Genomic DNA, 13964 nt, shown 5'->3' on the forward strand with positions numbered 1-13964 from the left:
TCTAATAGTTTATCAAATATAGTAAATAGAAGTTCTGAAGGTAACAGGATAAAATGGAAACAGTTTAGCAACTTACTAGCTACTAGCTGTACAACCGAGGGTGAATTACCTGCTGAGTCTATTATATAATAACAATGTTTCCCTCCTACAGTTCTTAAAAAGATTAACTTGTGGTAACATTAATAAGTCCTTAACAAATGTTGGTTCCTTTCGCCTACTCCAACCAATTCCTTTTATATTTAGGAATTCTCACTTATACTGACCACTCATTAGTGTATTTTCAATTCTGACTGAAATCCTAGCCTAACCATCATTATTTATTTGAAAACATCTGCATAGTCCTTCTCATTTTTGCCCAATCATGAAAATTTAGTTACAGCTGTCTGGCTTTCATAGGAAAAGTCCTGTTGTGAGATAGATTTCCTCTGAACTTGTTTCCTCTGTCTTCCCTACCATGTAATTGGTGCAATCAGTAGAGAATTGTTCAATGAGTACAGAGTTTCAGTTTTGCACAATGAAAAAAGTTTTGGAGAAGGATCATGGTGATGGTTGCACGACTATGTACATGTACTTAATGCCACTAAATTGCACCCTTAAAAACGGTTAAGGTAGTAAATTTTATGTTAAGTATATTTTACCAAAATTTTAAAAAATGAGATGATATTCAACGGAGGGACAAAGCTAAACGTACATTTAAATGCGAATACATGCACAGCCATAAAGATGTGGAAAAGCACCACACAAGCGTTATTAGAAAAATTAATTCCATGGCAGGGAAAAGAACAAAAGTGATCAGATGGGCGAGAGATGCAAGGGCCAGATCAATCACGGTCTTATATATAATCTAAAGATCCAAATGCCTCGATGCAATGTTTAAAGTTTATCTAATAGTATGGTAACAATGTGATGAGAATATCAGAGTTCATAAACATCTCTTCAAAGCTGGCATCTCTCAGGGCTCTGCCCATGCCCCTCTTTACTTTTCAATATATACACTCCAACTGTGCACTCTCATCCATTAGCTTCAAGGGCTATCAGTACATGGATGCCAGTCAAAAGATATCTCTATCTTCTGGGGCCCTGGATATCAACTTTCCCATTTAACCACTCTGCCTGGGTCTCAAAGTATCTCCAAATTAGCATGTTTAAAACCGAATCGTCTCTCTTTCTACCTTCTCCCATCACTCCTCTGAACCTGTTTCTCACCTGAAAATTTTATGTAAATAAATGATGTATTGTCAAAAAAGTCATCCAAGCCAGAAATCTAGGCATCATTGGAGACATTGAATTCCCAGCACCTGCTGCAATGGTGGTGGACACTCAGTAAACATTTGTTGAATGACTTGCAGAGCAACAGAGTGGAAGCTGCAAAATGGGGTGGAGGTTAGTGCTAAAAGAAGAAAGGAAACCAGTAAAATAATCCAGGAGAGAAATGAGAAGTCCTTAAACTTGAAGAGACTAAGAATTTAAGTGTTAAGTCAGTCATACATTGACAGGATTCTGTTCATTCATAATAAAAGAAGGAGTTAAAGATAACTCCCAGGTTTCTAGCCTGGACACTTATGTGGATGGTTCTACCATTAAATCACAAAGCAAAGAAGGACAGAAAACCAGATTTGAGTAATTATAATTGTATGTACTTTTCTATGAGCATATAGTATCCCTCTTAATAACTGAGCTACTGAAAGACAGGAAATTTTACTCATTTTTGTATCTCTAGCTTCTAGTACAATATAGGCTAAGAATGTACATTAAATATATGACTAGATTTAGCCTTTGTGAGTTGGAGGTAACTTATATCCTTAGAAAAAAGAGAGAAACCCAACAAGAGGAATATGGCTGATGGAGAGGATAATTCAAGTTTGGCCATATTGAATTTAAAGTGTCATCAGGACATTTATCCTTTCATTCATGTACTTACTTCCTCATTAGCCAGGTCACTCTCACTACTTATTTACTGAGCCCCTATTAGCCCAGAAGCACCCATTGTACATGGTCAGCGGGGAGCTGCAAAGACAACACTGGAGCTCCAAAGTGGGACAGAGCTATTGACAAGAGCTCCAATACACACCTCACTACATACAGGTGCAGATTTGGGACTCCAGAGTCTGACTCACAAATGAAGCCACAAAAATTGATGAGATTGACACAGAAGATAAGAGGACTGGGGCAAGAACAGAGTGAAAAATGACACGTAGGGGCAAGAAAGTAAGTAAAATCATAGGAGAAGACAGAGGAATGCTCAAAGTTAAGTGAACTCAGAGAACTCAAAGGCGGCCAGTGACGATACAGTTCCAACGGCAGGGTAGTGTTAAATGCTACAAACACCATATACCTGTAGCCAATGAACTAGTTCTAAATAAGGGCCAGGTAATCTAATCTAATCTAACAAATAGAGTATTTCAGACCCACAGAATTCATGGGACTATGACTATCTTTTCTAGACTCTATTTTAAGGATTCTGTGTAATATTTATGGAGAAGAAAAGATTCTTCTTATTAACCCATGAATACTCCCACTATATACAAGATTGGATTTTCTTTTTATTATCAAAAAAAAAAAAATATTTGTTTTACGTATTACTATTTTACTATTGATTATTATTTTTACTTATTATTCTTTTACCTGTTCTGCACATAGCTCTATTTGTGCTCTCTTGTCTCTGAAGACACCAAGCCTAATATTTCAGAAAATTATTTGAATTTGATCTCAAATTATATTGTGCCATCTAAATACAAAGGAGATCAATTCTGACCCCTCGATATAAGGCTCTGTATTCTCAGGGGTTGTGATGGAATGAATACCCTGAGCAACCTACACTCTTTTTGGGTTTTCTTGAGATGAAAAGTATATATTTACCAAATGAACTTTGAGGTATATATGGAGCCATACTATAAGTAAAGCATCGTATTAAAAATTGTGTAGAATACCAACGTACATGCTCCTTGAATTCAAGGAGCTTAAATCAAATCAAAAAGAAAAATCAGCCCAGTCCAAGTAAAACAGCACAGAGCATAAGAGAGTAAACCAAGTGATAAGCCATGTATTGTACAAACTATAATTCCTCTTGGAGCTCAAAGAAAGAAAAGATTAACTTGGGCTAGAAGGAAAATATCATAAGAAGAGACGGGATTTGAGTGATAGGCAGTAAAGGAAGGCATTCAGGGTAAGGAATACGAGAAATTATCAGAGAGAATGGGCCAGATATATGAGAAAAATAATGAGATTATCAGCTTAACTAAAACAGTTTGAGTTGGAGAGAAATAGCAAATTAAGACAGAAAAGCTAAGGTTAAATCATATTATGAAAGGAGCTTAAGACTAAGTATAGGCAATAGAAATCCATTCAGGTTCTTGAGTAGAAAGATAACACAAATGAAAAAAACAAACATTGCAATAGTTTGAGTAAAATAAATATAAATAGGAATTTCTAGAATCATGGAACAATTTATTCTATCCAAAATTAAAGTAATTCATATGAAAATTAACCCAATAACATTTAATAAACAGGCAAGAATTTTTCTGGTGTTCTTAGATCCTGCTTATGTTCTCACGATGTGCCCATCCCATACCTAGCCACAGTGAAACACAAACCTAACACATATATGCCCATGGAGTTCTCCATCTGGTTGGAGAGAAAAGAGGCATCTGAAACCTAAGCTTCATTAGCATATGCTCTAAATGCTAAGAATTGTGCCAAATTCTCTTAGTGGAACACTAACAAAAATAATAAAGATGAATTCCAATTCTCCCTTAGTTTTAAGTCTGGAAACTACTCAGTTTAAATGTATATATCTCATTTTTAAGACGACCAAAAACATCTGTACATAAGGTTCTGATTTTTGTACCATCATTGGCAAATACAAAAGACATGCCAAAAAAAAAAAATACAAGGCCTACCTGCACAATAACAGTAAATGAAAAAAAAAAAAAAAAAATATAGGCTTATTGCTTAAATAATTTTAAATACTTGATGCACTTGTATAAGCTAAATAAACAAAAAATTCCCATTCTACCTCTCTTTCCTTTCTATTCATTTCTTTTAACATAATTGAAATAATTCAAATATCAGTAGAATTTAGGCAAATCGTTCTTTGATCAGGCAAAAGAAGGAGGCATTATGAAAATTTCTGAACAAGTTTATATGTCGATCTCTTTTTTAATGATGCTTTCCATATAAAGGCGCTTCTCAGTCAGGCATCAGCTAGATGCTTAGAAACATGTAAAATAAGTAAATGCTTGGAAGCATCAGACAGTTTTTCTAGACTTCTTGAAATGACAATTACAATCCACTGAAATCATAAAATCACTGAGCTTAAACGACCTCAGAGGTCCTTTAATCCAATACCCTAAATGCTTTTTGAGTTCTTATAATGGCAGACAACTCACTACTTCATGACCAGTTTAAACTTCTAACAAATTTATTTTATAATGAGCCAAAAGCTTTCCCACAGAACAGCATGTTGTATATTTGCCATCCATTATTATGCACACTGCAACCAGCAATCCCGCTTCTGGGTATATATCCAAAGGAGTTCAAATTAGGATGCAAGGAGATAGTCCACTCCCATGTTCATTGCAGCATTATTCACAACAGCCAAGACGTGGAAGCAACCTAATGTTCATCGATGGATGAATGGACATCGAAAATGTGATATATATATATATATATATATATATATATATATATATATATATACACACATACATACATACAACAGAATATCATTTGGCCTTAAAAAAGAAGGAAATCCTGTGTATGTTTTTCAACGGGAAGGTTAATCCTCAATTACCAACTGCCTTTCTTTTTTGTTTACCCAGGTAGCAAGATATAACGTGAACACCTCTGGACAGAAAAGAGGAAATCCACGTGGTTTTGTTTTTACTTTCTGAATGACCTCTCTGCTTTATTTTCTTCTTGTAAGGTGAGAAAGATAATCTAGGGGGTTTCCTGAGGCATTCTCCAATTCAACCTCATACTCCATATTAAATAATTATATTAACACTGTAATTTAACTATATTTACTGTAGGTTCAGAGCATTAAATGGACTGAAAGAAAAACAGTGTGCTAGAGGTGAGGAAAGGGTATTTAAAAAGAAAAAAACTAAATGGGTTTGAAGAATGGGATCAAGAAATTCAAAATAAAAAATACAGAAGATTACATGTCCATCCTAGGTACAAATGATCATTCTATGTCAAATGTGGTGGAACAAAATCCAAAAGATGGAGGAAATACTTTACCTGATGTTTAGTAGCTTCAGTGCATTTAGCAGCACTCCCCTTTTTACATCATAGTCTATTTTCTGATCAGTTCCAAAGCTTGGAGCTCGATTGATCTAAAATTTACAAAGAAAACAATGAGAGTAGCCAAATGTTGGTAGGCCAATAAATATTCAATACATATTTGTTAATCTGATGTGGAATCCCCAACCAGTAGAAGGACTCTATGATAAATCTCAAAGGTTTCCAAGTTAGGAGGCCCAGTTACCATTGCCACAGCTGCCTTCCCCACCACCCTAAGTGAAGGCACTGCATGGGAACTGACATCACCGTTCCCTTCCCCCTGCTGCCTGGGCTCAGGCTCTTCAGTCAGCATGTCTGCCCTCTCTCTCCTCTCCACTCTGTCCAAACCCCAGGCACTCTAAGTTTCAAGTTTTGAGAAGTAAAAGTGATTCATCCTGTATAATAATAATAATAATAATAATAATAATAAGGTAACAAAAATTAATATGCATGTGACCAGTATAGTAATAATTATATGCATGTATCGTTTGTATTTAGCACATAGAAAGTATCAGTGCCCTGTTTTCACTGCTTCAGATCTTCTGGATAATCTCATCTACTGCGACATAAAAAATAAACTTTGTTGCTTTCTACCTGGCTCAAACAAGAAATCATCAGCTTCCATTTCCAAAGGCATTGATTATATTCCTCAGAAGATACCACTAAGGGTAGCTGCAAACTAACCTCTATGAGCTTTTCTAACTGTATAAGGACTCATGGGAATAAATGAGCCATTTGTGTTTGTTCTACTGACATCATTGCCAGGATTTCATTAAGATGAAAAATAAGAAGTAACTCTTTGTACCTGAAATCCATTAGACAATATACCACCACTTCAAGAGCTGGAGTTTTGCTTTTGTCTTTGTTGTTACTGAGCTTTGTTGTTGTTATGAAAATATAAGTGGAATAGGAGGTGTTTAAGAAAATTACTTACTCAAGTCAGTTGGTTAGAACACTGCTAAGTTCAAAAATGCAGCTTAGCTTCATGACCACCAACTAACCCACAGGCTATCTCAAAAAACACGTATGCTACTAGTCATAGAAGAGGGTCGTCTTATACAAATCCATCACCACATGACACAAGAAAATTGATGGCATACATTTTACAACTGACAGCTGAACGGAAATGCCACATTTTACTTAAATCATCCAGGAATATAAATGACTCTCATTAGAGAGTCAATGTGGTACAGGATCACTGCAGAAAAATCAGTAAATAGAAGCTAAACAAACAACATAAACATCACCTGTAATCTGACTACCTAGTGTATTGTCAACCATTCGAGAAATGGCATTCTAGATATTCGCTATGCACACATATTTATAATATTCATTTTACCTTCCGAATACATGTCCATATTAATTATTCTATTCTAAAACCCAAGTTTTTCTCTTAACAATACATCATGAAAATCTTCCACGCCATCACTTTGATGGATGCATGAAGTCTTTTTATGCCATGCCAAATTGTATTTTTTATAGAGATATGCCATACGGTATTATTCATTTTCTGATTTCTGATTTAGAAAATGAACATATCCCTGCCTGTGTGATGCGGTCTCAAAAGGAAGGCAATGGCTTGGTAACTGTGAGAACATCGAGGTACATTTGAGAAAGGAAGTTCATTAACCTGCTACTTCAAAGCTCGAAGTATTTCCTCCTACAAGTGCAGAGAAAGGATACAGTAATGTATTTTATACATTAAAAAAGAGTTTCAACCATTCCATACTGACTCAAATCTCTGGAATTTGTAATACAATCAATGATAGTTCTGCTACTACATGTAACAGGATTATAAAATAAACCAGACATTTAAGAACTGATGATTAAGTGGTTCACAGAAATGTTCCTATGTGTATAAAACTCCTTAGGTGTTCCATTCCAAGATTGCAGTCTGGAACTCTGCCAGGCATATCCCTCCTCCAGGATGGTAATAAGGTCTTTGCACAACATAATCTCAGACCCTTCTCTCTTACCTATTTCAGAGTCTCCCCCCTACTATCATAGAAAAGAAATTGGTCTATGGCAAAATATACCCACACAATTAAACTAGTATGTGAAAAGGGAGAAAAGCTTTTTTCGGTTAACATTTTGGATTTTTTTTTTACATTTTATGGGCAAGGTAAAGAGAAAAACAAAAGAAGAACCACAAATGGATGACACAATAACAAAAAGCTGTTAAGCTCTGAAAATTGGGCCCAAAATCTACTCCGTAATGTTGTCGGCTTTAGTTCTCATTATCCCTATCCCAACCTAAAACAGGCAAAACCCAGCAGACATTACAGTCTTAAAGCTCTGCAGCTTGTAAACACATGCAAAAATGAAAATTACTGGAAAGCAAATTAAATTAATATACTACTTATTAGTCATCCAAACCATAGTTGTATTACCAAAACAAACACAATCATTTCATGCGCATATCAAAGTATCCATAATAGATTCTGTGCTCTTAAATTAGTGCTATTCCCTCTGCCCGGTAACTTCCCCCCACCCCACCCCATTTCTCCCAGCCCCCAGCCTCTACCTCACCTTCTACAGCCTTAAATATCCTGCTCAAGTGTTCCTTCTTCTGCAAAGATTTTTTTTTTAACTCCAAATACACACATGTAAACAGAGAGATTAATCACTCTGTTGTTTGTGCTTGTTCCCTGGTTGCTACTTATAGTTACTACTATAATATTATCATAAAATACATATACAAGTCCCCACAAGACCAGGACAAAGATTCTGCCTCATTCTTCTTGTATCTCTACCACCTGGCACAATGACTTATAGAAATTAATACAGGATACTTAAAGTATTAGCAGTAAATTCATACTCCACCAAATTTCCACATTTTTCCCTAAAAAAATATTTTCTATGCTGGAAAATTTCTGCAATTTGCGATTACAAACTATGGCTGGCAATTATTCCAGTGAACTAAATTATCACATTCTCAGAAGCACCTTCTACCTTATTCCACTTGATGGCGCCAAAACATGATGGTTTTTAACAACATTAGAACCACAATAATGCAGATGGAAGGAAAAAAAGCATGATGTAAATAAGATTCTTTTAACTGTTTTAATACAACAAATGGTCATTATCCACAGCTTTTGGTTATTGTGGAGTTGTTTTTTTGTTTTTTTTAATGGTTCTGGTTGATCCTGAAATTATGAAAGAATGAATAAAAAATAAAAATATGTTAATGCAAACGATGCTATTTAGTTATTGGTTATTGTGGAGTTTTTCAAATGGTTCTTATTGATCTGGAAGTGATGGAGACAACAAAGTATGAAGAAACATTAATGCAAACAATGGCATTTTGAGCCTTTAAAACCATAAAGAATTCAACCATTCAGTCAATTCTGATTTACCAAGCTAAGGCAAAGCTCCTGTTAGGCAAATGCTTTTTTAAAAACAGGTAATTAAATCTCTAAAAAGTCATTATTCCCTGTTATCCTCTCAGTTCCATCTTCATGCATGTGCCTTCATTTTTTCCCCACCCCGTCAAGAATGAAAGACGTGTGGTAGGGGTAGGGGGAAAAAAAATACAGCTAAGAACAGGAAAGGATGACTGCAGACAAAATCGTCAACCTAAAGAAGAAAATGGCAGGCATTAGTAAGGTGAAGGGCCCATAGTGCAGAGCCAAGTGCTTTCCTATCCATGCAATGGAGGAAGCAAAAGATAAGTAAAATTCCTCACGTTCATATTGTTTCTAGTACCCAAGTAGAAGCAAAATTTGAACACCTGACAGAACTGTATTTGATTGGAAATATAATACACAATATTTGCTCATAATAGATTGAAAAATCACACAAAACCATTGGCTCTCAAACTGGAAAAGCGTTCTTTCCTAAAAAAATGTATTTTGAATGTTTTGATCTCACCTATTACTCATTCAATTTGCTTTTGCAAGCCTTGATATTACAGATATAACAGCCAACTTCTAAATCATTAACAAAAAACTGAGGCAACCTAAAATGAAAGGTAGGTGTTGATTTTGCTTTCTATGTAATATGTTCCTTAAAATATAACTAAGCTAGTAAACACTAAGCGTTTACGTGTGTGCTATTTTCCTGATAAAGTTTCCTGAGCACAATATTTCACGGCCATGTATTCTACGGCCCCAGGTCAGGGAGCATCGAAGGAATTGCTGAATGAGGCACTACTGGAGCACATGACTTTTAAGGTTTCTTCTGGGTATAATATAAACATAAATATGACTAGGAGAAAAGGTATAAAAATCTTGAACAGAGATCATTTTTATTTCTTTTTTATATGAATCTATATTTTCCACATGTTAAGTGGCCTTTAATAAATAAAAGTAAAATAATGCTAACTCTGCCTATATCAGGGACGGGCAGGAAACCCAAAGGCACACAGCTGACAGGCTGGACAGGAGTGGGGAGCCCCAGGCATGTAATAGGGCCACAGGAATTCATGCTCGCTGGGGTGTCAGGGATTGAATACTGATTAGTGAACCATTGGAGCCTCTCTCTCGGAGGGTTTGAAGGGGAGACACACTGAAGACTGGGAGGCTATGGTCCTGACGCCCAGGTACCCACAGGGAGAGAAAAGACAACCTCCAGAAGCCATGAAGTGGAAGAAGCCGTGAGGCTGAGAAAATAGGTAGATAACAAATTAGTAAAAACCGGTCCACACATATATTCAAAATCCCCGGTCTAGAAATGCAACACCAATTTGGGAAAAGTAATATCAAACACACTCTACTCAGGCTTCTTTCTGCGCAGTGAATGAGACAACTATGCCAAGTTTACATTTAAAAAGCATTTGTTTAAATACAGAAGACCAGTGATAATTTCTAAGAAATGTCTTACCTCGAGAAGCCATGGTTTTAGTTTTCTGTCCAACAAAATATCAAATCCCAGGACTTCGAAGCACACACTTTCACTTCCTGGGGGTTGACCAGGTCTGCACATTCGATATGCATGCAGGACGTGAGGCTCTGCTACTATCAGAGTCTTAACAACCAACTCCTATAAGTAGAGTGATTAAAAAAAATTTTTAAACAGGTGAAAATGCCTGATTTCTTTGTTATTTCATTTACATCTGTGGAAATAAAGTCTAGACTTACATTGTGGCCAAGTTTCTGCCCAGCTCTCACTTCATTTCATCCAACTCTTCCCCTGACCACTTTGCTTCGGCCATGCTCACCTTCCCTGGGCCCCTCTTCTTGGAACACTCTTCCCCTGATCTTCCTATGTCTGGCTCCCTCGTATTCAGAGGGGGCCTTCTCGGACTCCAGAGTCAAATGCAGTCACCCACCCATCATACGTTACTGCATCACGAGACCGCATAGAACCGACTTATCTATTTTTGTTCCAGCAGGGTCCTTGTCTGTCTCTTTTACAACCCCATTCCCTGGGCCAACAACTGTGCCTGGCATTTAGTAGATGCTCAAAAACATCTGTGAACAAATAAGTAAATCAAAATTGATAAATGTGGCTTGTATTTATTAAATAAGTAGGGTAGGATCATACACTAGTTTTCTCAGAAGCCATACGGAATGGTTTAGGAGTGGCATGCAAGAAAATCCCAACGAGAATTTCACAACATTTATAGAACCTCCACTTAGACAAAAAGGCTGTAAGGGCTAGGAGAGTTGAGTTTCTTTGAGCAGTGATGATTTTGTAGTTCATAAGGTTTATCTGAGATGAAAGTACAATCAACTAAAGAACTAGCTATTATCATTTGCTGTGAGGACACATAATACTAGTAGGGTGAATTACTAATGCTAATAAAGCAAAAAGTTATTTTGCTGAGGTTGAGAACAAGCTATGGATTGTTGAAAAGCTGTGTCACTGGTTTTTGCTTAGAATACATTGTTTTTTAACTGCTTTTGTAGAGCCAGAGGCAACATAGCATGGTAGTTAAGAATGTGGCTCTAAAGTCAGACTTCCTGGGTTTATTCCTGGCTTTGCTACTTGCAGGAATTGCAACCACAGTCATGTTGCTTAAACTTTGTGAGTCTCATTTTTCCCAAATGTAGACTAGCAATAAGCAATAATACCTGCTGCAAAAGACTGGTGAAAAAACAAAATGTGACTCCATGAAACACTCTTAGTATAGTATCTAGAACAAAGTAAACCTTCAATAAGCGTTAGCAACTTGACTATTATTGTTATAGTCATTCTATCATTCCTCTAGAAGTCCATTTCGTATATCAGGTCAGATATAAACTTTCCACTACCTGGTGAGAGCAATAAGTATTATGTGGAGAAAAATATGGAAGACAGAAATTAACCTCACTGTTACCCAGAATCCCAAACCAGATGATATTTGGAAAAAAGTGTAAGAGATGCCATGAGAGGTTGTTCTCAGAAAACTGTATTCAAAATAACAAATTAATGGTAAGACCAAAGTATATAAAGATGAAAGGAAAAAAGCCATTTCGTATAAGTCTTTGGAGATATTCCTGAAACCTCTGGAGAGTACGAAAGAAAGTTAAGACCTCGGCTAGTAAATGTCTGTGTGAAGTAAGACATCCAGGAGGGCAAAAAGTGAATATGAATTAACAGACCCTGATTACCAACCTGTGGCTTTTTTTCCTACATAAAAGAAACACACTTTTAGAAATGTAAAGGCAAGATTGCAGGCATATGTAAAAATCAAGAGTGATATAACCGAACACATATCAAAATCTACTAATGCTTTCGAGAATTCCCAACATAGTGACATTACGTTGAAATATGAATGGTAGATTTGTACCTAAAGTGTATGTAAAGCATTCAGGAAGGATGGTGTTATGAATGACTACAATCATTTTAATCTCCATGGTCTGATTTTCTCTTGATTCTTGACTAGTACAAAAGCATACATCTCTGTGCTTCATAGAAGGTATGGAATGTTAGTTTTCAGATATAGACAGCTACTTTTTAGAGAAATACCCCTCCCCCTCCAAAAAAAGAGGTCATCGAAAAAAATCTTAAGTTAAATCCATGAAATTTGTAAACTATGATATTTAGGTAAAAATTTACTACATGATTGCCTTCTCCACCTCCTCCTGTCATTCTTTTTTCATAATATATTATTCCATTCATTCACCTTAAACAGGTATCTTTATAAAGAATAGAGGGTGCCAAAAAATATATACCCATTTTAAGAAAGGAAGAAACTATATTAAAATTGTAATATTCAATATACACCAATAACAAAAGATGAATACAAGTCACATTTGACTTCTGCGTTTACAAGAGGTGCTCAAAGTGGTTACCATTGGTGTCCAGACACTTCTGATTACGGCAAACTACTGCTTGAGCAACATTGACCAAAGTGTCTACTTGTATACATTTTTTGGCACCCCTGGTATACGTATTTCTTAATAAACACAAATTAGTAAATACATTAACACAGATTTGACAAGATAATTATAAGGAATGTACTTTGAAAAGTTAATTTACTAAGTGTTAACTATTTATAGATTATTAATATCCATTCTAACTAATGCAGGCAAGAATGATGCTACAGTTAGCCATTGATAGCAAAGAGCATGAAATTGTCGGAGCTTCATAGGCTCACATTGTCCATGTTTAGCTCACATCTGAAAATAATACTTAAGGCTCCAACAGAAAAGGTAATTTCCAAACCCTCTTAGTAGTATTCGTCTTACTTCTATATCTTCTTGTAATTCAATTACGTGGGGAAAGTACCACGTAAAACCAATGTATATAAAGCTAAGGATCATTTTTTCTGATTAATTAATTCTCTCTATATATTCTTCACCACGGCAGCCCAACAGCTTCCACCTTTTCACAAAGACTTCCCTGATGAACCAAACACATATGGAAGTGAAAAATTCAGCCAAGAAAAAAGAATATCAGAGGGTATATAAAACTTCATTGGTCTCAATGAGCTAAGTGACCCATTCCTTAAATCATCCAGGTAATATCATCTATGGGCTTCCATCAATAAGCTACAGTGTAAAAATAATAAATTTCCCCACTCTGATGTTTCTGACCCACAATGATAATAAATCTGTCATTATTAGAACGTTTTTTGGAATTTCCACAAAATTGGCCTTGCTAAAATAAATACAAATATAAATAAACACAGAATTATTGTAATCAAATTCTTGTTTGGATGTATTTCATTCTCTCAGGAAGATGTAATAGAACGTTAAGTTGGTGGACATCTAACCAAATCCAGACGGCAAACATTTTTCATGGAGCTCGTACATTTTTAAAAATGTTGAATGTGTTGCCAATATTTATAAATCGGGAGATTTATGGCTTCTGTTGACAAGTTAAAAGAATGAACCATACTGGGCCCAAAAAGACTATGTGGTAACAACAGGCCAGTGCTGAGTGGTGTCTATGCCCTTCTGACCTCTTACGCTCTTCAAATTACCACAGTCCCAGCACACCCTACTTGCTCCTATCCAGACAAGTTCACTTTTTACTTGCCTGACACTCGTTCAAGAACCTTTGGATTTACATTCTGTGATATCAAAATTAAGGCATAAAAAACAAATCAACCAACGAAACAATCAACAAAAGGAAAATACAATGATGCCGATTTTTCTGATTTTCTCATGAGAACCAAATTCAACCAACTACGAACTTTCATGTCCATTTTCTACGAGTCATTAAATTATATACTATTCGTCCCCCAAGGAAATCCAAATCAAATTACATAGCCCTAATCATATTAAGTGCTTTCAGCACACACACTCTTCTTT

The 13964-nt window shown here is 35.9% G+C and overlaps 1 protein-coding gene across 3 annotated transcripts in view; it reads right to left on the reverse strand.

Annotated features, from left to right (window-relative positions):
- Positions 1-13964, reverse strand: part of TTLL7 (tubulin tyrosine ligase like 7) — a 121925-nt gene that overhangs the window by 46122 nt on the left and 61839 nt on the right. For all 3 annotated transcript variants that reach the window (XM_033114401.1, XM_033114402.1, XM_033114403.1), the window contains exons 9-10: positions 10105-10263; positions 5242-5336 (exon numbers count right to left, since the gene is read on the reverse strand). In XM_033114401.1, the coding sequence (XP_032970292.1) occupies positions 5242-5336; positions 10105-10263 (254 nt within the window). The remainder of the gene's footprint in view (positions 1-5241; positions 5337-10104; positions 10264-13964) is intronic.

This window comes from Rhinolophus ferrumequinum, chromosome 9, assembly GCF_004115265.2.
Source record: "Rhinolophus ferrumequinum isolate MPI-CBG mRhiFer1 chromosome 9, mRhiFer1_v1.p, whole genome shotgun sequence".
Lineage (NCBI taxonomy): Eukaryota > Metazoa > Chordata > Mammalia > Chiroptera > Rhinolophidae > Rhinolophus > Rhinolophus ferrumequinum.